The sequence below is a fragment of the Clarias gariepinus genome, chromosome 11 (genome assembly GCF_024256425.1).
Source record: "Clarias gariepinus isolate MV-2021 ecotype Netherlands chromosome 11, CGAR_prim_01v2, whole genome shotgun sequence".
Lineage (NCBI taxonomy): Eukaryota > Metazoa > Chordata > Actinopteri > Siluriformes > Clariidae > Clarias > Clarias gariepinus.
This window is the reverse complement of record NC_071110.1, coordinates 3,067,876-3,082,541: the sequence shown is the minus strand read 5'-3', so window position 1 is coordinate 3,082,541 and position 14,666 is coordinate 3,067,876. Positions and strand designations below refer to the sequence as shown.

At 36.5% G+C, this 14,666-nt stretch overlaps 1 protein-coding gene across 1 annotated transcript; it reads left to right on the top strand.

The window, feature by feature from the left end:
* Positions 1 to 213: 213 nt before the first annotated feature.
* LOC128533616 (paired mesoderm homeobox protein 1-like) lies at positions 214 to 14,241 on the top strand. Its single transcript, XM_053507900.1, has 4 exons — positions 214 to 944; positions 9,208 to 9,383; positions 11,075 to 11,256; positions 12,417 to 14,241. Exons 1-4 carry the CDS (start codon positions 719 to 721, stop codon positions 12,547 to 12,549), a joined length of 717 nt encoding a protein of 238 aa, XP_053363875.1. The 5' UTR covers positions 214 to 718; the 3' UTR covers positions 12,550 to 14,241.
* The last annotated feature ends 425 nt before the right edge of the window (positions 14,242 to 14,666 follow it).

Here is a 14,666-nt window from a genome sequence, read left to right as displayed (position 1 = left end):
CTCTCTCTCTCTCTTTCTCTGGGGGGGGGGGTAATTGAAACAAAAAAAATAAAAGCGGAAGTTCTCGTCGGTGTGTGTGTGTGTGTCTGTCTCTGTGTGTGTGTGTGTGCGTGCGCGCGCATTACGGGGTGGGGAAACGTCTGCGCTCTCTGCAAAACGTCAGAAACTACGAACTCACGACTTTGCCACGTAATTAAAGCTCCTCATCCGTCCGTCCGTCAAACCGAGACTCATTCACTCTCCAGCCGCCGAGCGGAGTGCACTGAGACAGAGACAGAGAGAGACAGAGAGAGTGTGTGTGTGTGAGAGAGAGTGTGTGTGTGTGGTGTTTGTGGTGTGTGTTGTATGAGTTGTGTGTATGTGTGGCAATCATCATCATCATCATCGTCATCAGGGCTCATCAGTGCTGACTCTCGGAGACGCGCGAAACTTTCTGACAGATGTTGAAGAACCCGGAGCGGGAGCGCGCGCCCTGCTGACCCGGAGAACTGAACATCTGGAGTTGTCCGGAGAAGACAGAACCGGATTGATGAGCAGGTTTCGGATCTGAGAGAAGACAGGAGGCACGACACAGAGCGTCCTGAGTCTCTCCCCAGCTCCCTGAGGGACACACAGAGAGAGACACAGAGACACAGAGAGAGAGAGAGAGACAGAGAGGTCCATGCGCTCCCGGAGGCTGCGCGCGCTTCATTTCAGCCCTCCAGCCTGTTGTTGAGTCATGAGTTCTGGTTATGCAGCGCATGTGATGGACAGAGCGATCACCGCGGCCAATCTGGAGCATTTTTCTGGAGCCAAGAAGAATTTTTCCGTGAGCCACTTGCTGGACCTGGAGGACGCGCGGGAGATGGCCGGAGCGCAGGCCGAGGAGAGCAGCGCGGAGGCGGGCACAGGAAGCCTGGAGTCCCCGGGGCTGACCAGCGGCAGCGACACTGCGCAGCAAGACAGTAAGAGTTCAGTTCTGTTCGGTTCTGTTCAGCAGGGCTTTACTGGACTTAATGTTTAAAAAATCACATTGTTGCCAAAGCAATTATAAATAACGCTATAAATATATTAAATGTAAAGGAAAAAGAAAGTGGATAAACAATAATAACAACAATAACAAAAAAAATATATTTCAGTAACTGAACAGTAGTAATGTTGAATTCTGACCAGTTTGGGTTCTGACTAGTTCAGTAGGGCTTTATTGGCATGAATGGTAAAAAAACAAAAAAACAACAACAACAACAAAAACATTGTTTCCAAAGCAATAAAAATGGTTGATTATATGAAAGAAAAAGAACATAGTCGGCAAACAATAATAAGAACAATAACAATAACACTAACTACAGACAACAACGCCAATAAAAACAAGCATCAGTATTAACAACAACTATACATACAAAATATACTGTTTATTAATACAACACATCATTAATTGAACAGTAGCAATGTTTAATTCTGACTAGTTAGGGTTGGGATATACTGTACAGTATTATCAGCAGTGGGGCGTCTCCTAAAACTATTCTCAGTTTTTCATCTGTCAATTTGGATAGATAGTGGATAGATCAAAGAGTCTCTCTGTCTCTCTCTCTCTCACACACCCAAACACACACACACATACACATACTCTCTCTCTCTTCAGTTCAGTTCAGCAGTGCTTTATTGGCATAAATGTTATAAAAAAAAGACATTGCTGCCAAAACAATCACAGATGGTAGATTACATTTTAAATAACACTATAAACATATTAAATATGAAATGGAAAAACATGGTGGGTAACACATCAGCAATCAGTAACTAACAAGTAGTAGTGTTTAATTCTGACTAGTTGGTGTTAACGATATTCAGGGTGTGTGTGCATGCTGTGTCAGCCGTGGGGCCTTCTCCTAAAATTATTTAGAGTTTTTCATTATTTGTCAATTTGGCTAAATAGATAGTAGATAGATCAAATAGTCTCTCTCTCTCTCTCTCTCTCTCTCTCTCTCTCTCCCTCTCTCTAGATTTAATATTTAATATTCAAAAGTGCTTTATTTACATGACAGATATTACCATTCGTATTGCTTAAGCTAAAAAATATGACAGGAAAAGAACAGGAGTAGATAGATCAAAAAAAGTATAAATATAGAAATAGTAAATAAAAAATATATAAATAAAATGGCACAATAAAATGTATCTCTGCAGTCAAAGATAAAGTGGCGCTTGTGAAAATTGTGTCGTACTATCTGACACACAGACACACACACACACACTTATTTCCTATCAAAGACCTGCACAAATCTAAATATATATAAATGTGTTGTTATCAAAACCTAAGGAAGGCGTTCAAAACCTCCTGTGCTCAGACAAGTTCTTACACCAACACAGAACACAGCCTTTACCACACACTTCATGGAAATCAGAACCGCGGAGTGTTTTTTTTTTCCCCAAAAGTGTGTGTTTTATATTTATACATGCGAGAGTTGTACTTAGCAACGCAGAAAGAAACAAATCATAGAAAGGAAGAAAACTAAGAAAGAAAGAAAGTGGTTATAAATACAGAATATTCGTGTTAAATATATATCTAATAAACAAAATGTAGCGCAGATTATACATGGCAATTGTACCAGTTCTTTCTCTTTCTTTCTTAGGATGAATAAACAAAATATAATACAGTAAGTGCTAAATTAAAGACCTCTCTCTCTCTCTCTCTCTCTCTCTCTCAATACGCTTTTGTAAGGAAGATAAATATTTAAAAAATATATAAGCAAAAGCAACAATTGTAACTGCATTCATAATTTCATAATTCATAATTCATTCATAATTCATAATTTGCATCAAAAAATTGGTTCTCATTTTATAAAGGAGCATTACGATTTTTTTTATGGCATTCATATAAAAAATTTAAGTATTTGTGTCACAAAGCCAATGTGTCGCAAATGAAGGAAAAAAATTAAAGAAATACAAATAATGCACATGCTGATGATAAGTATGATAACTTTAAATTGGGAAATAAATAAATTAAAAAAATTTTTGGGTAAAAAGCCTTTGGGTAATTTAGTTAGCGTACTCTTAAAACTGAAAGGACTTTATTTAAAAAAATATTAACATTTTGTTTTAGATTGTGATTAATTAATGCTATTTTCTGTAGATGTATTCAATAATGAGCAGTGTATGTTTCTGTCTATTTACTCTATTTTTTTTTTTAAAAAGCATAAAACCTGTAGCTTGTTATTTACACCATTATTGTACCTCAGTCACTTCAATTCAGTCACATTAGAACATGTTTTGTTTTGCACAATCTTTGTTAAGTCATTCAAAAAAAAAAAAAATTAGGATAGAAATAAGAATACATAGTCAAAACCACCAACGCAAGTAAATCAAATGCTGGTGTGACCACAGAAACAAATCACAGCATGTAAACGAATTGTACAGATAACAGAACTGTTTGCAGAAAGCTGTGAGAGGCGATACTTTGGGGTTCGAAGCGAAGACACATACATGGCCAGGACGTATGAAATAAACAGCGCTTAAGCAGTAAAGAAATTGCAAAGAGACTCTTAAAATTAATTTTCTCCAGATTAAAAAAAAAAGAGGCTTGAATGTGAATGTAGGTCTTTTTTTCTCCTTTAGTGCACAGTGCAGGTGTGAGGAGATGATGATGATGATGATGATGATGATGATGAAGTCTGAGTGTGACCTGAATGAGGCAGGATAGGGCTGAGCGATATCATCAATACTGCGATACATTGTATCACAATGAAGACTTTTCTGAGATATTGCAACAGTAATTTAAATGAAAGTGTTTTATAACTATATCAATGAAATAAGGAAAGTTTTTACACATATTTATTTATTTATTATTGTAAAAGTTTTCGTAGATTAATTACACAATTACATAAGGTATGATCATTATTTATATATATTTTTAAAATGTGTAATAGTTTTGCTAACACTTTGGTAGCACACTATTTTAGCAATGTACCATGTATTCAAATATCTTTTGAGAATCGCGATATGATCTTTTCTGTCAAATCATAAACACTTATGTACTGTGCAGACTGTGCGGAGGCCAACTCATGGATCAGGAGCTGATTATACATTTGGCATTTGTGAATGTGCTTCATATACGGATACTTGATACGACTCTAAAACAAAGCACGACTAGAATAAATGAAACAGAGCAGCAGGGGTGTGTTTACATTTGGATCTATGTTTTGATAAAATCCTTAGAAAACTTAGAGGCCTCACGATCTGCAACATCTCTAATGCTTTAAATGCACAGATAATCTTTAACGAAAGCCTAAAGTGTTGAAGCTTAATAAAAGTGCTCTAATAACTATATGTAAGTGAAGTGCTTGTGCTTATAACTCATGCGAGACTCATAACATGCATGACCTCAAAAACTGTAAAGTTTACAGGGAGCCGACTCTCTATAGCTGTTATGTACAGTATGTAATAAAGTAATAAATATTTTGAAAAAAAAGTGAAATAAATTGACAATATAAATATTGCACTATGATGGATGGACGTTGTGTTCTACAGTTATGAGTTAAACAAGCATATACAACAACAACAAAAAAAAAAAAACTTTACAGCATTCAGTTGTAAAAACATAATTATAGTTATATGCAACATGTTCAAAAGTTGGAAAATTATCTTTGCAACTCTGAAATTTAGACACATGCAAACAAAAACAAGAATCCAGTAAACACTGGCAGGTACAGTGAGCTTTAATATCACATCTGCATCCACACCTTTGACATCAGCGGTGATTGTTTTTCCTTCGGGTCATCAAAGCAGGACGAGGTAGGTTCAGCATTCTAACAAAATGTTGAGTTTCATAATGCTAGTTTTCATACACATCCTGGTTTTCGTAATGTAGAACAGTTGTATACTTTATCATCTTGTCCTGTATACACAGATGATTATTATCCACCATATTTGCTCATTTATCCTGTAAGATTTTCACGACAAGTGAGAATCGAAACTTTCGTCTGTACCTCTAACCCCTGAGTCCCAAAGTCTCCGCTTGACGTCCCTCAGCGTATAAACTTCACTTTAAATTTCCAAAATCATGACAACCAGAATCTTGTCCAGTCCCTCTCCTTGTTATAATCGCAGATCATTTTCACTATGCTTTCTGCTTCCTGGTATTTTATTGTAAACCATCTCACTGCTCTAACCGTGCAACTGTTTTGTAAAAAAAAAAGAAAGAAAGAAAGAAAGAAAAACAGCAATTTAGTGTAAAATAAAAGAAGTCAAGACTCTACATGTTCTTTAGGCTTATCTCACCCCTGATTTCGTTTTTTTCTGTCCATCTTCTTTCACTTGTTCCTTAAAAACAGCGAGCACCGAGTGATTCCATAAAACAACAGAAGAAAACGGTTTGTCAAAATACAAAGAACCAGAATTTTTTTTTTATATTGGTTACAGAATGATTTACAGACTTATATTGCAGCGAATCAGCGCCTTACATGTTGTTTGGGTTTAGTGTTTCTTTCTTCATTATAGTTGATTATTCATTTGTTTCTTTTTCTTACTTAAAAAAATCTATTAGATTTAAACAAAATGAAACAAAATACATTTTAATTTAATAACCTCAGTTACAAAGAATGCAATTTGTTTCCCCTTAATTTCTTTCTCATTTCTTTGTTTCCTTTCTATTCTCTTTTTTCTCATTCCATCTTCCCTTCTGCTTGGCCGGTTAGAGAAATGGGAGGGGTTGCATCAGGAAGGGCATCCAGTATAAAACCTGTGCCAAGTTGTGTGCGAATCAGATGGTGCGCTATGGTGACTCCTTGATGGGCCGAAAGAAAATAAAAAATCTTTCCTTCTGCTCATTTTGTTCATTTTCCTAGTTTTTATCCCTAATTTCCTTCTTATTATTATTTTATCCCATTCTCTCTTTTCCCTTTTCCCTCTTTCTTTCCCTCTTTCTTGCACTCAGCTTCAGATCTGCTGATTCATTGAAACAACAGAAGTCAAGAAAAATGAGCACAAACGCGCTGTACTTGTACTGAACTAGGATTTACAGCCTTACATCTGGAGAAAGGAACAAAACGTCCTTCAGGGTGTTTGATGAAGTCTTTGTTCTTTATGAGCGTACTCATCGTCTGCTTTTGTAGTGTTTAAAATGACACACTGATTCAGTCCTCATTTAAATTTCACATCAAAATTAAATCGTGTGACTTGTATGACCTGCCGTTTGTATCCTTCCTCCATGTTGCTTAGAAAATGACCCCAAATGAACCCTGAACCTGAACATTTAGCACTGATACTGAAAGTAAAAGCATCAGGACACTAAATCAGCACTTTATTTACGGTGTAGTAAATGTAAAGCTTAAACACTAATTTTGTATATATTTAAATCTTTTACACTATAGTAAGATTTCTGATTTCTTAATTAAAAAATATTTCGAATCTGAAAACCATCAGAGTTTTGGTGACGGTTATGGTGATGTTTAGTTTTAATGTAAATAAGTTTGTATTTTAATTTCATAAGCTTTTATGTACATCGATCAGCCACATCACAACCACCAGGTGAACTGATCAACACTAAATTATACACCAGAAAAACAGGTGACCGGATCACAGGCACCCGAGGGTCACCTGGGACCAAAGGCAAGCCTGTCTAGTCTGATCCCTCAGAAAAGCCAACGTAGCACAAATTATTGTAAAAAGTCAATGTTTGCCTGATTGAAAGGCACCAGAATACCCAGTGCACCACAGCCGACAGCGCACGGGACCCAGCAGGCAAACAGCCCAAGACTGCCAACCCAGCCTCCAAACAGCTGGAGATCCCAATCCGATCGAGCCCCCATGGGATGCGCCAGACAATCCAGTCCGTTCCACAACCCACAGCACCCAAAGAATTCGTCGCTAATGTCCTGGTGTCAGACACCACAGCACCCCCCCCCCCCACCCCCCAGAGGCCGCGGAACCACACCCTTAGCGCTCAGAGCCGCCCTGGTGGTCAAAGTGAAACACAAAAACAAAAGTGTAACAAATGGTATTAATGTTATGGCTGATCAGTGTGTACTTACACTTGTGTTAAGAAAAAAACATTAAAACACAATCATTAGGGCTGGGTGGTACGATTATACTAAACTATTATGAACTTTAACCATGTTTTATTCATTAAGTAACTCATTTAATTATATTTAATCATGTTTCTAGGCGCTTATATGTGAATATTTGTTCTTTTAACACCTTGCAAGAAACTCTCTCTCTCTCTCTCTCTCTCTCTCTCTCTATCTGTCGCTCTCTCATACAGTACATTTAATAATTCTGTTTGTACTCGATGTATAATTTTTCCTTAAAACTTGAACAAAACTTTATTTACACGTACCAGTTAAAGTTAATCCATTTAAGATTAAAAAGTGTTTTTTTCAGCAGAATTGATTTATAATGCAGTTATTAGAAATGTAGAACAAAAAGCAAACTAATGTGTAGCTAATATGAGACACATCTCACTTGATTTCAGTCAAAAATTTAAAGTAAAATGAAAGTTTTAATTGTAATCCCTTAAAACCTTTTTTTAATGAACATCATGGTTTTAACTATTAGGATATGTTGTAATAATTGCTGAAAGTCACATGCATATTTCTATTTCTACAGTAGATTATTAATATATCACATTTTCCGCTTAGGTGTAACTCAGGTCTCAGTACAGTACGTGTTATGGATCTCAACATTACAGCTGGGAAAACTGCTCTGTTTTAATCCCAGTGTTTAGTCACATCATACTGTTTTTTACGTGTGTTATTAGGAGTAACGGGATACTGTTTTAATAATGATCTACTGTAATAACTACACAGTGATACAGCAGCTCACTCCTGACTGTTACACTAGTTTACTAGCGCTCAGAGAGGTGTGTGTGTGTGTGTGTGTGTGTCACTTAAAACCAGTGCGGTGTAAAGAATGATGCTGATAAATAAGTGTAAGAGCGAACAGTCTTAAAGTTTACAATCAAATACAAATGTGCAAACAGATTAGACCTGAAGTTATAATGACTTATAAAGTCGACAAGATTATAGGCCCGTTTTCCTTCCTTTTTATCTTTCTATATTTCATTTCTGGCATATTTTCTTCCTTCTCTCATTTCATTCCATCTTTCTTTTTTCTTACTTTTCTGATTTATTCTTCCTGTCCTTCATTTTTTTCTTCCCTCCCTTTCCTTACTTACTTTCTTACTTCATTCCTCTTATTTTCCTTCACACTCCTTCCTTTTTCCTTTTTTTCATTCCTGCCCATTTATTTCTTCCTCCATTTCTTCCTTCCTAATTACAAACATTAGAGAATGCCAGGGGAGATAAGGTAATAATGAACTAATAACTAATAAAGTATCTATCTATCTATCTATCTACATTATATATGAATGGTCCAATGGCAGTTCAGTTACTATAGTCATCTTATAATCACTATCAGCTTCTCATATATTCAGAAGTCCCTGTCTGGTTTGGGACGGCTACAGTAGTTAACAAAATTACACACCCGGAATTAGAGTACCAATCGTATTCCCATTACATGCTAAAGCATTTTTAAGTTAATGGTTTTGAATTAATAGCACTCTTAAAACAATTTCAGTTCATTCATACAGAAGTTATTGTATGGTTGTTCCATAACATTAAATATAATTAGAAATGGTTAAAAAAAAGAGGACCTTTTAATGCAAAATTTATTTCTTAATCATGTTTAAACAGATGGATCTCCAGTGTGCAATCACAAACAAACTCGAGGGGGAAAAAATTTAGATTTACCCCCTACTGTGACCTCATATAAGAAGAGCCCCGCCCCCGGATTGTTGCTTAGCTCTTTAGTTCTCTGGAGGGGCGTGGCACAGCAGTAGCTCATTTAAATAAACACTCAAATTAAATTGAGAAGGAGTTTCAGGTATTTGAAGAAACAACAACAACAACAACACGTTATCTGAAGGGTATTTCAGCTTGAGCATTGATACTCACCCTTTAAGGGAGCTCTGAGACCTGTGTAAACTAAAGAAAGAAATAGTCAAATATGGGACCTAAATAAATGCAATAATTGACAGATTGCTGCACTATAAGATGAATAAAAGACTTCAGGACATGCTGTTATAGACACCATGCTGTCACTGATTATTTTCCTGTAGCAGTACAACATGAAGCGTTGTCTAAGCAATCAAGGGTGAAACTGTAATGCAAGTATTTTTAAAGTTAGAATATAATTTTATTATTATTTAATTCTTATTTGAATGTGTATGTGTGTTTTCAGATGAGCAGCTGAACTCAGAGGAAAAGAAGAAGCGTAAGCAGAGGAGAAACAGGACCACGTTCAACAGCAGTCAGCTGCAGGCGCTGGAGCGGGTGTTCGAGAGGACGCATTACCCCGATGCCTTCGTCAGGGAGGATCTGGCGCGCAGGGTTAATCTGACCGAGGCTCGCGTGCAGGTTAGTGACCCAACGTAATGACCAAAGTAAAGTGTTCACCAAGTACAGCACGGGGGATTAGATATACACTTTCTTATAATCTAGTAATCCATGTTCCTTCACCTTCTATATACAGTATCAGTATCAGAAATGAGCCCATGTCATGTTGTTGCAGTAAAATTCTCCTCCCATACCAACTTGAGGTTGATTTTCCTGTAACAGCATGTCCTGATGAGTTTTATTCCTCTTACACTTCAGCCACTATTCAAGATTTTACTTATTAAATAACATATACAGTACATTTTTGTTTGTCTATGGTTTAAAGTGAATTCGATTCAGTTCCTGTTCTTACCTGTTATAGCTTCTGTAGAGAATCGTTCCCACACCAGCTCCTCTTGAACTTAAGAGGCGAAAACTAAATAAATATGCAAAACCCTTTCATCCTGAACCGTTCTCTGTGTCAGGAAACTTTAAGCATTACAGCTTTCTAACTATTTCAAACACCAGAGACTCATTTCATAATAATGATAACAACAACAACAACAACAATAATAATAATAATAATAATAATAATAATAATAAGTATTATTATAATAATAATAATTATAATAATAACAATAATAATAATAATAATAATAATAATAATAATTATTATTATTATTATTATTATTAATAAATATGAAGGTCAAAGTCATGCATATAATAGTTACCATAAAATAAATATGAATAAATTAATATAAACATGTAATTTGTAACTACACTAATGTCAGATCTGCTGTTACAGAAAATTAATCAACACCTTCCGACCAATCAGAATCTAGAATGTAACCGTACTGTAATATAAACTAAATATGTCACAAACATAATATCCTTTATAGCATCATTGGATTTATTAAGGTGTTCAGTGTTTCTAATGTGCTTATGTGGTTCCTGACTCTAAAGGCTCCTGTAATGAGATGGAAGGAGTCTCCAGTGTCAGGGCTTTTTAAAAGTCAGATGCAAAGCTGTTACTTAGGAGAGAGAATAAGTGTTCTCTGTGAACGTGGTGATGCTCAGACAGGAGATGTGGCCTAAATTCGGAAAACATAATTCAGATGTTTATACAGTCACATTTGATTTGTATATTCTTTTATTTTAAAAATAATGGACGTATACAGATGTATATCTAAAAAAAAAAAAAAACTGGTAGCAGTGCTAAAAAAGCAAGCATTAAACACTGATAATTATATGTAATTTTTTATATTTTTGTATTTTTTTTTTCCAGAATTGTAAAAAACATCTTCATGGTCATGCGCATGGTAAATAAATATGTAAATAGGTTTAAACATTCTTAGCCCTGATCATTAACCAAGCCTGATGTTCTGTGGAGGACGCCATATTGAAAGAAAAGATTCAAACAATCGAAAACTTTACAGGCTTTACAATTACAGACAACATACAGTATAAGGTGGATGTCATATAAAACATGTCGTATACTGTAAATACACTTCTGTTTGTTGTGAAGCCACATTAAGGCTGTATGTAATTCAGATTCACTGATAAATACAAAGTCCCTCAAATATGTGCACTACAGACATACTGTATAAATAAATAAATAAATATCTCAAATCCTGTTATTGTATATTGACATGGAATTGTTTGTTATTCTGTCCTGCGTATGTGGAGTGTTTGCTATCTTTTTTCCATGACTGTAATCCCGGTTGTTTTCTCAGGTGTGGTTTCAGAACAGAAGGGCTAAGTTCCGGCGTAACGAGCGCGCGCTGCTCGCGAGTAAAAACGCCTCCCTGCTCAAGTCCTACTCCGGAGACGTGACGTCGGTGGAGCAGCCGATCGTACCGCGGCCAGCTCCGAGGCCGAGCGATTACCTGTCCTGGGGAAGCTCACCTCCGTACAGGTAACGTCCTCCATCATGCACAGCTTAGACCGGATATTAAGCAGCTTCCTAATATCATCTAATGTCTTATAGTCTAATATCTACATTAAATGTAACTATAATGGGATGAAAATGCGAAAAATCGATTTATTATTAAACATGTTGTGATCCAAATTCAGTTAGATTTCCAATTATTATTATTATTATTATTATTATTATTATGCTTAAATCAACCTACCTTTTAAAACTTTGACATTTATTAATTATTTAATTTTGATTAAATATATCTCTAGTCCAAAAGCATCTCCATAACCCTTAAAGCAAGACTTTAAAGCTAGTATAGGACATAAGTGACGTAAAATAGCATCTTAGCAAAACCGAAGAACAGAACAAATATTCCCATCACAGATGACACATTATTTATTACATTAATAAATAATAAAAAAAATATAAAAATCTATGTAATCATTTCCTAGAAATGGGAATCACCAGGGGCCACACAATACTATAATTTTTCCAATTTTCTAATTATACCAATTTGATATTAAAATTTCCCAGGTTTTGTTAAAATTTTCATAAATAAATGACTTCTATCACACAGGATGTTGCCTGGCAATGTGTGAATAGTTTACAGCACGCCACCTGTAGTATTATAGAGGAACTGCAACATTTTACCCCCAAATGAAAACATATATAAATTAAAAAAAACTAATTAAAGAATGGATTTTAAATTGGCAGACACAAGAATAGCAATCACTAATTGAATTGATTTTTTTTTCCCGTCTTTACACTTACTCAAAGGCATACTGTATGCTAGCACAACGGCAGGTTATCCTGCTAGCTATTGTTCCATGAAGCTAACATAAGGCTAGTATTTGAACAACTTTGTGGTTATTAGCTCAGGAAAATAATCACAAAACAGTGATTTAGAAATATTATTTTAGCATGTTGTTTGTGATCATTAATATATTCTTCCTATAATAAATACTTCATGAGTTTGAACACTTGGACATCATCACCTATACAGAACCAGCACATTGTTGTGTGTAAATGTTATAGTTTCGTTTTTTCATGTATTTTTCAGATACACGGTTAAACATCAACCCCTTTAAAATCTTTAATGGTGTTTGAGTCACTCTTAATTCATTTCTGACTTTGAAATCTTGACCTTTCCTCTTCAGCGCCATGGCCTCCTACTCGCCGTCCTGCGCCAACAACAACACGGCGCAGGGAGTGAACATGGCCAACAGCATCGCCAACCTGAGACTGAAGGCCAAGGAGTACAGCATGAACCAGGTGCCGACCGTCAACTGAGAGAGGAAACCAACTACAAACGCGGGCGACGTGTGGCACCGAGCTGCCACGATCCCCGACAAAGACCTTTCACACGAACGTTTCCAATGTGTGGACTCGAAGGCTCGGAAGAAAAACATGTTTAAAGAAAACTTCTAAAGCAGTGATTGACGTCAACGGCGGTCATGTTTTTGGCAGAGTGGGAAAAAACTCGACTCGATGTAATTCTGGAAAAACGTGAAATGGAAAGTGTGTGCGTTTACATTTGCCACGGTCGCTCCTCGAGGAGGCGGCGTTACTCTCGAGCTCTGGAGAACGAAGCAGCTCCATGGACAAACTTTTTGGAATGTAGCAATGCAAATCCCACAAACATTCAAGGAGCCTTCAGGACTTTTCCCTGATTTCTCCTGGGATGTAATCAAGACCACGGCCTGGTCTGTTTCTTTCTTTTTTTTTTTTTTTTTTAGTAGGGGGAAAATTACCTTTGTAATGAATATACTAATATTCTGCCTTTGGGTTTATGTGACTGGCATGCATTTTAAACGATGTCAAAACATGCATAGTTCTCTACACACACATACACACACATATTGTACATGCATATGCATACACACATACACAGCAAACTTGTATACATTTCTATCAAGAGTAAAAAATACTAGATATGAAAATGTTAAAAAATTGATCGTCTTAGACTTGAACATACAGCTGCACTGCACTGATGGAAAACCACATGCACATCTGTTCCAAGATATTGGGGAACGTTTCTGGGCGTGGCCTCCATGCCTCCAACAGAGGTGGGTGTGGCCTGCATGTCTCTCAGTCCCAGTCCTAGAGAACTAGGCGTGGCCACTGGGCTTGTGAATCTGACAGGGGGCGTGGCATCCGTGTACGCAGTTCCAGCTCTGGTCTGTTCTCATCATTAAAAGTAAATGCACCACTTATTTCCTAAGACTTGCCTTAGAGCTGCGGAGTTTTCAATCAGTTAAAAACACAATCAAGACCTCAGTTGAACTGGGAGGCGATGCTTGTGTGCAAGTCAGGACAGGAGGCGTGTTCTCATCCCAAATGAAAGCGGGTGTGGACTGTGTGTATCAGGGGAGGCGTAGCATCTACAGTATATCTGGGGTTTCATTTCTTTTCATTATAATTAATCAGACATTGCTAGAAACTCACAGCAAGCAACGTTGTTTAACAATATTTTTTATCATACAGTTTTTTTTTTCTTTGATGTTGTATAATTGCCGTTTGTGCACTTCATTTTGCCTCGTGAGGTAAAAGCGGAGAGGAAGGCGGGGTTGTATGGGAGGAGCTTTAAAATATTTATATGTAAATACTGCATTAATAATGAACGGTCAGTGAAGTCTATAAGCCCCAGAAAAGAAGGCGTGGCCTGCTTGTCTGTCAATTACATCGCCAGTTAAGGAGGCGTGGTCCCTCAATTTAAGTTAAACAAACAAATCATTTAGATACATCTTGCTTACATCATCTCTTTGATCACATATCTCCAAACGTCAAAGATCTACATCCCTAATATAACATAATAACTATGCAGTTCCTCCTGAATGAATGTGGCACAACATGTGTGTGTGTGTGTGTGTGTGTGAGGCTTTTACCTTTGCCTTTCTTTTTTGTATATAACCTGAATATATCTAAATCTGTAATATTCTTATGCAATAAAACATTTGCAAGCAGCAATGTAATGAAGAAGGATTAGTGTGTTGTGGAACATGGATATTTTTTTTCCTCCATTCCTCGTCTTTGAGTGATCTGAGCTGTTTCAGGCGACAGTAATGAATATCACCACACTACAGTACATGCTTAGTTTCTTCACCAAATCTTACATAAAATGCACACACTCTCGCCCTTGGACTACTCTTTGGTCTGTTCGGGGTCCATGCACTTGTTTGCTTTCATAAGCGCTTTTTTCTAACCATGTCTTTTTTTTTTAAATCATGTATCTTTTAAGCAATATGGTTTGTCAGCTTTTTTTTAAATCGAGCTTGCTTACATTCTTTCTTTATCTGGATGAAGAACGAACTAAAGTGAGCGTCTCTCATCTTTAAACACAATAAAACCTCGACACCGTGACTCCACAGGACTTTATGTAAAACTCTAAATATTCCTTCAGCCTCAAA

Bases quoted from the DNA above. Each gene is read 5' to 3' on its own strand.
- LOC128533616 (XM_053507900.1), top strand. From the start codon at position 719: ATGAGTTCTGGTTATGCAGCGCATGTGATGGACAGAGCGATCACCGCG. The intron at 945-9,207 runs GTAAGAGTTCAG...GTGTGTTTTCAG, and splicing joins CGACACTGCGCAGCAAGACA to ATGAGCAGCTGAACTCAGAG. The intron at 11,257-12,416 runs GTAACGTCCTCC...TTTCCTCTTCAG, and splicing joins GGAAGCTCACCTCCGTACAG to CGCCATGGCCTCCTACTCGC.